The following is a 15,897-nucleotide window of genomic DNA, read 5'->3' as shown; positions in this document are numbered from 1 at the left end:
CACATCGATGTCTCTCTCTCTCCTTCTCTAGATGGATGGAAAAATATCCTCAGGCAAGGATTAAAATAAAAAATGAGGGGACAGTGGTGGAAAAATAGTTCAGAAAAAGGTAGGACTACTTTACTGTAAGAGGAACAGAAGTAAAGCTGGGTATAAGAATATCTGATACCTGGGTGTGTTTTATTTAATTCTCTTTCTCTGTAAAATAGTTAAGAAAGCTATGTTGCCTTGCTACGGCCATCTTGACAAAGCACACAGAGATCTGGGTGTCTTAAACAACAAAAATTTATTTCATCCCAGTTCTAGAGGCCAGAAGTCCAAAATCAAGATGTCAGCAGGGTTGGTTTCTTCTGAGGAACTGCTCCTTGACTTGTAGATGGGTATCTTCTCTTTGTCTTTCCTTGGTCCTTCCGCTGCGTGTCAGTGTCCTAATCTCTTCTTATAAGAGAGCAATCCATTGGATTAGGGCAAAACCCTATGACTTAATTTTACCTTAACTGGCTCTTTAAAAACTATCTACAAAAAAACTCACATTCTGAGGTACCGAGGGTTAGGACTTCAACATGAATTTGGGGGAGACACAATTCAGCCTATAACAAAAGGTTATTCACCAAGAATAAAAAGGGAGATAACACACATCAGAGATTCAAAGTAAAAGAGGTTTAAAAATAGTTCTGAATAGCCCTGGCCGGTTTGGCTCAGCGGTTGGGGTGTTGGCCTGTGGTCCAGAGAGACCTGGGTTCGGTTCTCGCTGGGGGTGCATGCCTCGATTGCAGTTTGTCCCCGGCCCTGGTTGGGTCGTGCAGGTGTCCCTTTCACATCGATGTTTCTCTCTCTCCTTCCCACTCTATCTGAACAAAAAAAAATAGTTCTGAATAGTCTAAAATAGTCCTCACATGTACTATAAATGAAGTAACATTTTAAATTGGTAACTTAAATTCAAAATAAAATTTTGACTTTATTATTCCACTAAAAAATTGTTTACAAATCAAAAAATCTGAACTCTCTTCCATTCTGCTAACAAGCAATGTCCCTTGAATATATCAGACTCTACTTTTGTTACTCTAAAATGGGAACAATACATCAAAACAGGTATGTGCCTCAGAGTATACTAGAAAGAGAACTAACTTGGGAACCTCTGACATCTTGGCCTATTCCTTGCTTTGTCACAGAGAATTTAATTTCTCTGAAACTTGATTCCTCATCGTAAAATGAAGTTCAACTAAATCATCTTCTTCATCCCTTCTAAAATCCTGTAGTTCTGTGAAATGAAGTAAAATGATGTTACTTTGAGAATAAATGGATTGTGGCATTAGAAAAAGACATTCTTTAAAATATTTGCCAATGAAAATTATATGCTTCCAGCATACTAAAACACTGGTCTTCCATTCTATTTTTTCTACAACTTTCTCTGCTCCCAAGTTAATATTATCCTTATGGTTAAAGCTGTTTTAATATGCTTTTTCTCACTTCTGTTGGCTTAAATACTGGATGCTAAGTTGCAACAAGACATTACTCTTTTGTTATATATAATTATCTACTTAACTTTAAGTGATTATTCTTAAATAATATATATTCTGAAACAGCATTCCGAGCATGCCTAAAATGAGTTTTTCATGTTTAAAAAAAAAGTTGAATGGCCCTGACCAGGAAGCTCAATTGCTTAGAGCTCCATCCTGATTCACCAAGGTTGTGGGCTGGATCTCCGTACAGGACACATACAAGAAGCAATCAACGAATGCATAATAAATGGAACAACAAATTGATGTCTCTCTCTCTCTCAAATCAATAAATTAAAAAAATTTTTGAGCTAAATGGTAGATACATTAGTCAAAAACATGTATTATTAAAGTAACAGAAATCAAGAGTTTATTTTTCTCATGTAATAAGTACAGAGGTTGGCAACTGCTCATGTAGGTTCAGATGTTCAAGAGTGTCATCAGGGGCCCAAGATCTCGCTAATCTTTCTTAAAAAAACCTCTTGGAAATTTAGCTTTCATTCTCATATTTGCCACTGTACGGTGGCTGTTGTACCTGTAGGCATGTTGTTGGCCAGGAGGAGGAGAAAGAGGCAAAAAGCTTCATCTCATAAAGCTTTGACATTTTCATTCGAAAGGAAGGCCCTTCCCAACATTCTTCTGTTCATTTCATTAATCCCTACTAGGTCATATGCCCAAATTTTGATATCAGGGCTGTCCCATATGGTGGCCATGAGTTACTAATATTCAGCTATTTAAATGAAGTTAAATTAAAAATTCAATTTCTCAGTTGCACTGGCCGTATTTCAAGAGCTCAATAGCCATATACAGCTAATGGCTATTATACTAGACAGCACAAATACAGGCCTGGCATATCACTGACCACAAAAACTGAAACCATTTCTATTCTAAATCAATCATGATGCATCTCCTGGGGTGGTAAGGTCCTAATCTACTCAAGAAACAGGTATCTCTGTTCCTATCTGAACAATATAGGGTACTGTTAACTAGGAAGAAGTGGAGGTAATAGTTGGGCAAGCAACTGTCTGCCACAGTAGGACTTTCAGTACACTTAAATTGAGGTTTATAATTTATTACATATTAACAACATACTGAATAAAAAATTCTTGGCAAGGTATTAAAATTTAAAAACAATAAAGCAAAACTAAGGCCGACAGTTATGAGGCACTACATTACTTATTACACAAATAAAGTTGCTAAAGAAAACACTATTCTAGTGACTGATGGGAGAAGGTCAGAGAGAAGAAAGGTAGTGGAATAGTATGTGCGCACTATTTCTTTGTAGCAAACCAATTTTAAATGACTGATTATGTTGAAAATGCAGTTACTAAATTCATGCACAAAAAGAGTACATCTTGTTATGACAAATACTAGTTGAGAAGAATTATCTTCACATGAGAAAACATTTTTCACATTTGCTCATTAATCACGGCAGAATAAAATAAAAAGAACTGCAACATGAAAGAATTACACTAGACAAAAAAAAAAAATAGAATTATTCAAAAGGTTAAAATGCTGATATTGTCACGTTTTCTTCCTAAAGACTTTCAGGTTGTCAATTCCTCCATGATCCCTGTTTGCCCAAATCCAGCTACGACAAGTGAGCAGGAGTTTCTGTATAATGTTGGTATAAATACATAAATAAGATTATGAATATATATAATATATATGTAACATATATACAAATTACAAATTAATACTAACAATAAATATTTGTCTTGAATGAACAACTGCCTATTCTAAAAATTTACTTATGTCTGAATGAAGTATTTAACTATCAAAGTTCTTTCTATTCTATTGAAACATGTAAAATACTGGTGAGGATGGCATAATGTTTATTAGAGTGGAAAAAAAAAAGAAGAAATCTCAATTATTACTAAGGAGATAATGAGATATGAGTGTAAAATTTTTTATTTTTCCCTAAAGTAAAAATAACTCAGTCATTGAAACCCCTTTAATTCCTATTCTCTAGATCTCTGAATATTCTTTTATGTAATTTACAGTTAAAGGTTCAATAAATATAATTTTCATAAAGGTTAAACTTTGAGTTTTATAGCATATACAAACCTTAAAGCATTTTATAGGTAAAAATCTAATTATGTTCTATAGCAAAACAACATTTTATAAAGAGATACTGCTGAATTTTGGAAAATGACATATTACAGCATGATTTAGCAGAATTATCATTATAGTACATAAAACAATGGCCTACTGAAACACAGAGCAAAATCCAACCAGATACTAACAGAGAGTCAAAATAATTTGCCAGTGTTTTGTTGTCAGTATATATGCCATGTATTTCCTATCAGAGATAAAAAGAAGTTAACCAGGAATTGAGTTCTAAAACAGTATCTTCACTATAAGTATAATAAAAAGATTCTGTATTCTCCACATGCAAGTTTAATAAATCATCATGGTTTATTTAACAAGTTTATTTTTATATCAGATTATGGTTTAAAAGCAGTGTGATATTAAAGAGAATGATGTACAACCAATAAGACTCTTCTTAAATCCTTCTTCTGTGCACGTTCCCAATCTTTCTGCTTAGCAAAAGGCATTTTTAGATTTATATAGACATATTCTTTACAACTGCCTTAGCAGAAAATTTGTATATAAATAGCACTGGGCATTTAGTAAATTAAGTCACAAGCCAGTAAGCTGAATTGCGCAGTTGTGAAATGTAATGTGAAAGAGTTTTTAAACCTTAAGACTGGGTAATCTGCAGTGTTTCCAACATGTCTTCGACTGCCTTAAGAGAGTATTTGGTTTCCTTCTTACTTCGACCTGCAAACTAATTAAAAAACAAAAAATGTAATTAGGCTCAATTTCAGTGGTAGGTTCAAAATCACAACCTTACCTAATGAGAATTAACATTATCAATTTTATCACTAGCATGAAATCAAATGTTTTCAAAGAAAGATAAAATATAAATGTAAAGTACTTTCTATTAAACATTTAAAAGTACAAGATATCTCTAAAATTATTTAAAGTTGGTCATAATTCTTTCAATGTTTCCAGATTTATTAGTTGACTAGGTAATATCATACTTCTGCAGCAAAGACCTATCAAATAAAACTTTGTTACATATTACAATGATGTAAACATGTTTAAAATATACTTTTCCAGTTTAAATTGTAATTTGCTATATATATGTAAATAAATTGGGATTGGATTTTACAATGAAAACAAAATACAATACATTAAATACTACTATCTTTGCATATTTAAACACAATTCATGGTATATTAAACTCAATATAGTACACATAATCAGTGAGGGAAACACTGTTGAATACCCCATGCTGATTTCAAAATGAGCTTTCTAATGAGACTGGCAATTCCCATCATTTATCAGTTTGATTTAACACTACAGATTTACTACATAAGTAAGTGTTCCTTATGGGGATGGGTTTATTATATCTATATTACCAATTTTTCCCATGGGTTAAAGTACTAACATTTACTATTAACAACATATAGTATTTTCAATGAACATTTAAGCACTCAATACATTTTCATGTGACTGATCTTTCCTTCAAATACCAATGCTGTCTTAAGTACTTAGTACTTGATTTATGATGTGTTCCTTCTCTTTTGTAATTATCTTAATTTGGCAAACTTCTCATGACCTGTTGAGAAAGATTAAGTGATCAAGCACAGGTAACATCATAGAAGCAATAGGTTTCAGGAATTGTTAACCTGCCTCTGACCTCTCTGGCTGCAGTTTAACATTTTGATTTCCCTACTTCCTAAACCATTAGCTTCTGTGGTTGAATATTGATTTGATAGAGTAAATACAGGGATTTCTAGAGGAAATGCCAGGAAACGAGAAGAGCTCATAAGAATCAAGATCCCTTTACCTTTCATAAGACATTACTAAATTAAGAAATTCAAATGTTAGGTATACAAGTCACAATTACAAAATATCGTTAACAGCAACATCACATTTAAAACTGCCTGTTCATATTTGCCTTTAGTGAGTAAAAGATGTGGGGTGTGCTTATTACTCCTATTATTCAGTTGATAAATTCACTTTCACAAGGACTTACCAAGAAGAGAAAGCTTTTTTCTTTTACCACTGCCTATCCAAACAGGAATGGTCCTAATCAGATACCATAAAGGTCTAATTCTAAAAAAAAAAGCTTTGATGGGTTGGGGGAGGGGGTACAAAATACAATACCACATAGTAACACATAGCAATATAAAAATTTAAAAAGTCCTGTAAAGTGGAAGTCATAAAAAGTATTTTAAAATACATTTTTCTTGGTTTGTACTTAAACATAATAAAAATAATAACTATGAATTTGTGATTTTTAAAAATTAGCTAATAAAAGTCACCTAAGTTTGTGTATCAACATTACTAACCAGTGCTATTTAGACTAATCCAAATAAACTTATTTGTGTCAGAACAAATAAAAAGAAGGTTGGAAATATAAATCAATCACTTCAAATTTTGCCTGACATGCAATTATTTTGTCTATTCCACAGAATTATATGGCAATTTAACTGATTAAGCCGGAATCCTATTTTTCCCTCAAATCATGATTTAATTTTCTGTTTCCCAAAAGGATAGTAACAGAATCACCTCCACAATCATAAAGAACATATGGATCACTAGCACAGATGAATTCAGCAGTGTACCCAAGAAGCATTTATCTGGAAAATTATTCTGTGTAGGTTCACATTAAAGTTTTCATGAGCATTAATCAAACTTGCCTGCCTCTACTGAACATGCTAAACCAATTACCTAATTGAAAAGCAAGTAGTAGCCATATTCTGTTTCATTAAGTAGAAACAAAGAAAGAAAAGCAGTTCTTAAAACCTCATTTTCTGTAATTTATAAATGCCTAGAGAAACATTACAATAAGGAATCTTTTCCTTTATACTTGTTTATATGCCTAGACATGAGTCATGAAGTTCTCAATTAGATCCCAGAGATTAACTTACTAAAATGTCAATCTCTGAAAGTTATAATTTCCCACATTAATTGAAAATTTTGCATTTTTGTTTTCATACAGTTAGATTATATTTAAGTAAAACTATTCTTGCATAATTCCCTGCTGGATCTTAAAGAAAACTCACCTGAAAGAACACAAATAATAAAAATTTGATTGTCGAATTCGAAGGTCAATGATTTATCCACTGTAATAACTGGGATAAGTTGGGCTAAAATTTACCTTTACACAATTTGTGGAAAACAGCATGGGTATACAAAGTTAACAGGATAAATAAAATGGAACACTGGCAGAATGAACCTCAGAAACATTACACTGACTGAAAGAAGCCAGGCACAAAACAGTACATAACCTATGATCTCATGTATTTAAAGTTCTAGCACAGGCAAAACTAATTTATAGTGATAAAAATCAAATCAGTGCTTGTCTGCAGTGTGGAGTGGGGTTGACTGCAAAGTGCAAAGTGGCAGAAGGGAACTTTCTGGATTGATGAAGATGCTGTATACGTTACATGGAATGGTGGTGAGAGGGGAGTATATACTTGTCAAAACTCAACTGTACACCTAAATGTATGCATGTTATTTTATGTAAATTATACCTCAATAAACTGGATAAAAAGGAAGGCAAAATAAAAGCAGAACGAACTATGGAGCTATACAATAGTATAATAAATTGCCAAGTGACCACATATGTCTCTTCCTATTGTGGGTAAAGTACTGCATCCCTGATCTAGGTTGACCATGTGCTTTTCTTTGCTCAATGGAATATTAGCAACATGTCACAACTCCAGAAGCTTTAAAAGCCCTTGCACATTGAAGTTTGCCTGTTTGCTGCTCTTGGAACCCTGAGACCACCATGTGAGTAGGTCCAGGTTAGCCTGCCAAATGAGAGAGACAAGGCCCAGCACTCCCAGCCGACAGATAGCCAACTTGCAGATATTTAAGTGAGGCTATCAACCACTAGCATAGGACAGAAATATAAATAAGCCCAGCCGAGACTAGCAGAATTACTCAACAGAGCACAAGCCAAACAGCTTACCTACAGAATCATAAGCAAATAAGTCATTATTTTAAATCACCAAGTTAGCAAAGGGTAAAAGATATAAATATTTATGGAATCAGATTCACAGAAAGAGAACCGCAAGCCTCTGTAGAAAAGGCACAAAATATGTAAGCTTCAAAAGCAACAAGAGATTTTATTTAAAACCTGTTACTGGTGCCTAGAAGCAGAAATTAATTTTGCACAATGGGTGATGCCTAGTTGAGGAAAAATGGAAGTTGCTATAAAGAAATCTGACATGATCAACAAAAAGATGTATTTTACCTTTCAAGGTGACAAACCAGCAAAAATTCCTTGTACTATCCTGGCCCATAGTCGAAAAAAAGGCAAATCATACCTTCAGTAAAGATGTGCAAAACATCTGAGAATTAGAGTTTACAGTATAAAACTCAAAGACTAAAGAGCATAAGTGATGCTCCCAGAGCTCTGTTTCCAAAGAACACTGAGCCCTTATAAAATAAGTCTGTAAAAAAGAATATGGATCTAACCAGATGCAATAATTTTTTTAATAAGAATGCCAGGGAGAGCAAATATCACTAAAGAATAGGGCTTGGAACTTTGAACAAAGGCTTCAATTAATGAAATCATGGAGATATGGCTACTGGTAAAGTCCATCTCATAAGGCAGGGAAGGACATGTTTGTCTACTTTTGTGTTACTGAAAGGACAGAAGAAAAAAAAAACCCAAACTCTAAATTTAGTTATCATTGAGAGCTTTAAGTCTGAAATGAAGAGAAACAAGTGAAGGCAGGCTTTCAATAGGTCACATGAGAAAATACTGAAAAAGGAATTAGAAACTATAATTACAGCTTCAGACACATTTATACCTGACACTCTATCAGGCAGTATACTGTGCCATTAAGAGCACAAACTGTGGAATCAGATTTGCCTAAGTTTAAAATCAGCTTTGTCATTAACTAGCTATGTAACTTTGGGAAAGTTATTTACTTTTTCCACACTTTAACGTCCTATTTGTAAAACAGAGTAAGTCCCTAGCTTATAAATTTCCTATAAATGTTTGTTATTATAATTCAATGATAACAGCAATCATAATCAAGTGAACTTAGAACATGTGATTAGCAAACACTGAGATGTGCATTACTGTGATTTGGTAAAAATTATGTATTCCCCCCTTTAATACTCAGAAAAATTTTTTTAATGTTTTTATTGATTTTTTTTTTTTTTTTTTTAGAGAGAGAAACATCAATTGGCTGCCCCCAGGGATCAAGCCCGCAACCCGGGCATGTGCCCTGACTGGGAATAGAACTGGCACCTCTTAGTCCATGGGATGACTCTCAATCCACTGAGCCACACTGGCCGGGCAATTCTCAGAAAATTTTTATTATGCCCATCTTGCAGATGAACAGTGAGAATGAGAGATGATATATAATTTATTCAAGGTTGCATAGCTAATAAATGTCAAAGCCAAACCTTGAAGCCAGACAACACGGACCTATCATGTGTTCTTCTCTTTACTACATGGTACTGGCTTCCATGGAATGGGACTCATGACAGAATACAGAGATGGACAAAGACACTATGGATAGCTAAAAGGGGGGGAAACTGACTCCTATTTCACATTATACATAAAAAAATCAGTTCTGGATTAGATTCTGGATCTAAATGTGAAAAGCAGAAGGAAAAAAGGCTCTAAAGGCCAAGATTATCTGTAAAAACATGAGTAGTAAATGATTTCTTAAACAGAATACAATACACAAACCATAAAGAAAATAAAAAATTAAGTTGAACATACTTAACTTCACAACTTTTATTCATCAAAATCATTTGAAAGTAAAAGCAAGCAAGGAGTTGAAGAGATTTTGCTATACATACAACAAAGTGTTCATAATCAGGAAACCAGTAAACAAAATAAAAAGCCATAAACCAGTGAAAAAGGCTTCAAATGGCCAATAAACATGACAAAAACTGTTGAGACTCACTAGTCATCAGGCAAATGCAAAATAAAACCATAAGATACCACTACAAACACACACACACACACACACAATGGGTATAATTACAATTTTTTTTTTCCTTTTTTTGTTGCTTTTTAGAGTAGAAGGGAGGGAGAGGGGGAGGAGGAGGAAGAGGAGGAGGAGGAGGAGGAGGAGGAGAGAGAGAGAGAGAGAGAGAGAGAGAGAGAGAGAGAGAGAGAGAGAAACATCGATGTGAAAAAAAGACATCGATTGGTTGCCTTGCACACAATCCCAACCCAAGGCTGGGGATCAAACCTGTACCCAGGTACGTGCCCTTGACCAGGAATCAAACCCACGACCTTTCAGTCCGCAGACAGACCAAGTGTTAATAAAGGTGTGGAACTATGAGAACTCTCTAACATTACTGGTGAGACTACAAACAAATGATTTGGAAAACAAGCTTTCTCTATTAAAGTTAAATATACATATATCCCATGGTCTTGTACTTCCACTCAAAGGTATACCATCACAAATATACGTATATGTACAACAAAAGACTTGTACAGCAATATTCAGTTTAGTATTATCTTAACAGCCCAAAACAGAAAATAATCCAAAGGACTGACTAAATAAAATGTATGTTCATAACAGACTGTGAAAAGGAATGAATTACATACATAAAGAAGGATAAATCTCGCCCAACCAGTGTGGCTTGGTGGTTGAGGATCAACCTATGCACCCAGAAGTCACTGGTTCAATTCCCAGTCAGGGGACATACCCGGGTTTTAGGCTTGATTCCCAACAGGGGATATGCAGGAGGCAGCCGATTGATGTTGATGTTTCTCTCTCATAGATATTTCTATCTCTCTCTCCCTTTCCCTTCCTCTCTCTCTAAAGGCAATAAAAACATATTTTTTTAAAAACAAGAAGAAATCACCCGGTCGGTGTGGCTCAGTGGTTGAGTTTCGACCCATGCACAAGAGGTTGCCGGTTCGATTCCTAATCAGGGCACATGCCCAGGTTGTGGGCCTGATCCACAGTGGGGTCATGTAGGAGGAGGCCAATCGATGTTCTCTCATCGATGTTTCCATCTCTCTCTCCCCCTTCTTTCCTCTGTCTCTCTAATATACCAATAAAGACAAAAATTTTTTTAAAAAAGAAGTAATCTCATTAATATAATGCTGATATTGGCTAGGCAAAAAATATATACTGTATAATTTCACAAAGTTCAAAAAAGGCCAAAAACTATAGGATTATGAATCAGTACTTGAGAACAGAAGGAACAGCAATTTAGAAGAGGTACCATGAGAGCTTTGGAGTGTTGTAATGTTTCCACTTACTGACCTGGATACATTTGTTAGTGTAGGTAGTTAGCTAGTTATTAATAAAGAAAGGGAGCAAAGGAAATCAGACATTATTAAGCATAATCAGCTAGGGAGCATAAGCCAGCTTGCTTCACCAGGAAGTTACAGCTTCACATACTCCCCAGGGAACCACTGGTCCACTCCTAACAGATCAATGGGGGAAGGGATAGAAAAATAAAAGGGGAGGTAAGCACATGTGCAGTAAGAGTCAAGATGGTGACCATAGAGGCCTGTCAATCTATCTTTGGAAAAGGATCAAATTCGATAAAGGGACACAGGACCCTGGAAGATCTAGGAAATAGTTGGTTAGGGGGCAGACCCATCAGAAGCCCACAAAAGCTTGGAAAGTTGATTGGTTATTTTTAAAAAGCACCTGATTCGCCCTGGCCAGTTTGGCTCAGCGGTTAGAGCGTCGGCCTGCGGTCCGGAGAGACCTGGGTTCGGTTCCCGCTAAGGGCACGTACTTCGGTTGCAGTTTGTACCCGGCCCTGGTTGGTCGTGAGGGTGGCAGCCACTCGATGTGTCCCTTCACGTCGATGTTTCTCTCTCTCTCTCCCTTCCTCTCTCTCCCTCCCACTCTATCTGTACAAAAAATGGAAAAATATCCTCGGGTGAGGATAAAAAAAATAAAAAAATAAAAAGCACCTGATTCTTTCCAAGAGCTCCCACTTGGGCTCTCTCTCTGTCTCTGTAACACACGTGCTTACCCTGTGCACTAGCGTGTTCTCTCTCCATAGCAACCATGTAGGTCTATAGCCAACTGGGGCCTACAGCAGACCATGCAGGCTCCAAAGGACTAATCCAGAATCTCTGGACACTGGCCCTTTCTGGGCCTGATGAAGGTAAAATTGGACTTTTTCCGTGGCAGGACAGATGGAAATGGGACAATGGAAACCTGGGGGCAATTTTCAAATAAATTGTATCACCAGAACACCCCTCCAAAACAGTCCCTGGAATGCTTTCCTTGAGACACCATAAAAGAGCCTCACTTCCACCAGCATCACATTTACCTTGTACAGTTCACTGAAATGTACATTTATGCTGTTTCTTTTTACTATGTTATAATTTATAAAAATTGATTTTAAAATACAATCATCCCATGTCAAAAAACACTCTGTGAACAGCTAGTTGCTTCTCAGATATGTCTTAAAAACAACAATGTAGTCTGCATACCATTAGTTTTATATTATACAAGTCTTATCTTTAAACTTTTCTCTCTAAGCCTACTCTGTGTGAAACCCCATTACAGATCTGAGCTATCTCAAACTGATACTGCTGTAATGAACCTAGTTATTAGTAATAGTAAAGGAGCAAAGGGAAGGCCAGATATTACAGGCATGTCATTGGGCAGCTTTCGCAGGAAGATGCAACTTTGCACTCCTTAGGGGTCAATAAAGGGGAGACAGAGGCATGGCCAGTAAAGTTGGGGTGACATAGCGAAGGTGCTTACTGTCAGTCACAACTGAGGACAAAGGTCACTGGTGAGAATGAGTTTGGCCACTGCAAGGGAGGGAAATTAGGGATATTTAATCTCCTCAACAAAGGAGTGCACACTCTTGTGCTCGTACTGCTCTTGGGACTATTGGAACTGTGTGACTCTGGGTTTGTGGGGCTCCCTTTATGTTCGCCCACATGGCCCATGACCATGGGGACCCCACACACAATGGACTGATGGACTGCAACTAGCCTGATACTGAACTGGACCCAGCTCCAACATGGAAAGGAAACTCTGGACAACAGCTTTGCTTCTAGCTCTGCTGAAACCCCAGCTACACTTCTTTTATGACTAGACTAAGAGAAATGGGACTTTGGAAACCCAGGGATGTAATTCCATGCAAATAAAAATCACTTATTCTCCCTTGCAAGTCTTAGGAAATTCTTTTTCTTGAGATATTTTAAGAACTCCACCCGCCACAGCATCCAGTGTGGAAGAGGACCCCCCATTTTCTCCAATAACAAAACAGCAGCTGAAAAAGCACAGCCTGCCTAATATTTATAATTATGACTTATATCCCAACAGAACTAATATTCTCTATTATATACATAATAAAAATACAGTTGCTTTAAATAATGTAATCATGAAGGCAAGGAATTTTTTCATTTTCTCAACCTTCTCCAAAAAAGAGTACAACAAGAAACAAACAGCACAAAAACCAAAACCAAAATAACAGAAAACAAGACCAAAGTAGACAACTTAAAAAAAAAAAAACTGCATTGCAGGTAATCCTCCAAAACCCTAGAATGTGGTTGTATTGACAACAACAACAGGAGAAGGATCTACAACAGACCAATAGCTGTGTGGAAGCAGCAACAGGAAGTAAAAGAAGACAGTCTACTACTCTTCAAGCCACAGAAAGGAAAAAGAGTGTAAACTGATAAATCTGCAAATGGCCTGCAAAACCAGGATGGTCTCAAATGATCAAAAACAAAGATATGTGCAAAACCTGCATGCAAATGTAGCATTCAACAAGCCTAACAATGACCTCAAAATCTCTGAAATATCTAGAAAACATCATCTTCCAAAAGGAAAAAAAAAATGAACAAGTAAGCTACCAAAACCCTCACACTGAAAGAAAACTACCAGAAACTGAAACCAAACTGACCAGGACAGAAACCCTGGTGGTAAAAGAGGAGAGAGATGGTTCAGATAAGAGAGGACAAGGGAGGGCCAGGAAGGTAGTGATGCCCAAAGGCAGTAAATCCCAGAAGAAAACAAAACAAAAACTCTAATAAATTCAACATTTAAAGCTGAGAGCAACACCTCAAAACTCAAGATCTGTACAGCTCTAGGGGTAGAAGAGAGGGCTGAAACCAGAAAATCTTTCTGAACCAACCCAGTTCTGAAAAAGAATGAATATATACAGAGGTCATGTTGAGTTTTCCTTGCCAAAGAAAAGGAAGCTACAGAGAAGTCAAGCTGGGAAAGTTATTCTATTTTATGTCCAACTCTCCTCTTCCATAAAAACCCTCTCCTAATAGCCCAGGAAAATTATCTCATTGAAACACAGAGAACAAGAAAAAGAATTACAAACTGCTCCCTAAAAATTACTATGAAAATAAAAAAATAAATGACAGAAATTTTGTTGTTGTTGTTAACCCTCACCTGAGGATAATTTTCCATAGATTTCTAGAGAGAGTGAAAGGGTTAGGGTCAGGGTTAGGGAGGGAGGAAGGGAGAGAGAGAAACATCTATGTGAGAGAGACACATCAACTGCCTCCCACACAACCCTGATTGGGATGGGGATCAAACCTGCAACCCCAGGTATGTACCCTTGACTGGGATACAAACCTGAGCCCATTCTGTCTGTGGGCCAATGATCAATGAGCCAAAAGAGACAGGGAGAAAAAAAGGGAAATTTTTTGGAAAAAAAAAAAAAAAAGGATGATAGAGGAGATGGGAAGAGAGAGAAAATAAACTTATAACTGGAGATCTGAAAAAGAAAACTTAAGCAACCAAACAAAAAAATATTTAAAATTTTAATTTTAAAAGCAAATTTCTCAAATTAAAAGAGGACTAAATCCACATATTAAAGGGTCTATTATATACTTGAGAAAATTAATCCGAGAATAAACAACAAAACATACTGTAGTGTTTTAAAAATAAATTAAAAATTCCTTAGGACACCCAGCCAAAAAGTCTAAGTCACTTATTAGGGAAAGAAAATCAGGACGGCATCAGACTTCTTGACAGCAATATTTTATCCTAAAAAACAATGGAACAATACATTTGACAGACTTAGTTATGTAAGCTAAAGGATGTATAAAAAGTAAAATTGTCCTACAAATATAAAAACTATAGACAGATAAGTTATAAACATGCAAGATATAAGAAGACATGTTTTTCCATGAGGACTTCCTAAAGAAACTCCTAGGGACTAGCTTCAGAAAATCAGATAAGAAATGACATGTAAGCAGAGTACATACACTGGCTGGTTTACTTTTAGGTTTTTCTTCCTCTTTTTTCATTATTTGAGATACCTCTGATTAATAACACACTCATATATCCATTTGCTTCTGAAATGCATCCTGCCATTTGTTTACCCTTTCTGATTTTTCACAATTACTTATTATTTGCCAAATGCAGAACTACTGAGATTTCAAGATGGTGAGGCTAATTATGGAATCATAATAGTATCAGACTCCTCTAGAAAAAATATAAAAGTTATTTTACAAATATAAGTAAAATCTATACAGTTAAAACACATCTGATAAAGGCATAAAAGTCTAATGATAGAAATCTGAGTTTGCAGTTTGTAGAAACAAAAGCAACTAAGAAATACATTAACTGACATATGTCATAATATAAAATCATCAATACTAACCTGATAAGCTCTGTTTATTTGACTGGCTGCCCAACTAGCATATTTCATGTTGTCCTTTTTTGTTTTCGCACTTGCTTTTGGATTAGAAGCAATATGACTTGCCGACTAAAAACAAGAAGAAACATCAAAGACAAAATGCCTTTTTTCTAGCAAGATAATCAAAAACATGTAAGGTCATGGTTTCAAAGGGATGATAACAAAAAATTTTTAAATTATACCAAAACAATTTATTTTTTTTAAAAAGTTGAATAAAATCAGTGTTTAAAAATGATAATACATTTTAAAATACTGAATAATCCCAATGGGAAGAGAAAGGATATCTTAAATAATATCTAAAATTATTTTATTAGTGTCTACCACAGCTCTTAAGAGTAAAATTCCATTTCTTTCCTGAAAATTATTTCATTTGTTTCTTCCTGCCTCCATCTCTGCAATCAATTCTTCCCATTAAGCTCCAATAAGACATTCATCCAAAACTCCATGAAAAGACTAGGGTAAATTAAAATTTCAAAGAACTGGTCTATTAAAGAAAAGTTTATTTTTCCAGTCATTCTGATTATAGAGAGGGGCTCATTATATATATATGTATTTTAAAACTCAGAAAATTCTTCCTATCCCAAAGCTCTTGTTAATTTACTTTTCTAAGCATGTCATTTGGCATACATAAACAACAGGAATGTTTAATTACATGCTTCTCACAACATCCAAACTGGTTTTCTAAACCATGAAATATGTTTTAATTTGACTTTAGAGATTTTATTTCTAATATGTCTTTTATTGCCAT

The 15,897-nt window shown here is 35.4% G+C and overlaps 1 protein-coding gene across 4 annotated transcripts in view; it reads right to left on the bottom strand.

Moving 5' to 3' along the window:
• Positions 1-967: 967 nt before the first annotated feature.
• Positions 968-15,897, bottom strand: part of EMC2 (ER membrane protein complex subunit 2) — a 52,178-nt gene continuing 37,248 nt past the window's right edge. Inside the window, exons 10-12 of one of the 4 annotated variants that reach the window (XM_036264137.1) lie at positions 15,114-15,218; positions 4,203-4,290; positions 968-1,261 (exon numbers count right to left, since the gene is read on the bottom strand). In XM_036264137.1, the coding sequence (XP_036120030.1) occupies positions 4,204-4,290; positions 15,114-15,218 (192 nt within the window). In that variant the 3' untranslated portion in view covers positions 968-1,261; position 4,203. Of the gene's footprint in view, positions 1,262-3,395; positions 4,291-15,113; positions 15,219-15,897 lie in introns of those variants that run through there. The other 3 variants (XR_004959869.1, XM_036264138.1, XM_036264135.1) reach the window with 3 other exon arrangements.

This window comes from Molossus molossus, unplaced genomic scaffold, assembly GCF_014108415.1.
Source record: "Molossus molossus isolate mMolMol1 unplaced genomic scaffold, mMolMol1.p scaffold_m16_p_16, whole genome shotgun sequence".
NCBI classification, from domain to species: domain Eukaryota; kingdom Metazoa; phylum Chordata; class Mammalia; order Chiroptera; family Molossidae; genus Molossus; species Molossus molossus.
Note: the sequence above shows the minus strand (reverse complement) of the source record. Positions and strands in the feature narration are given on the sequence as shown.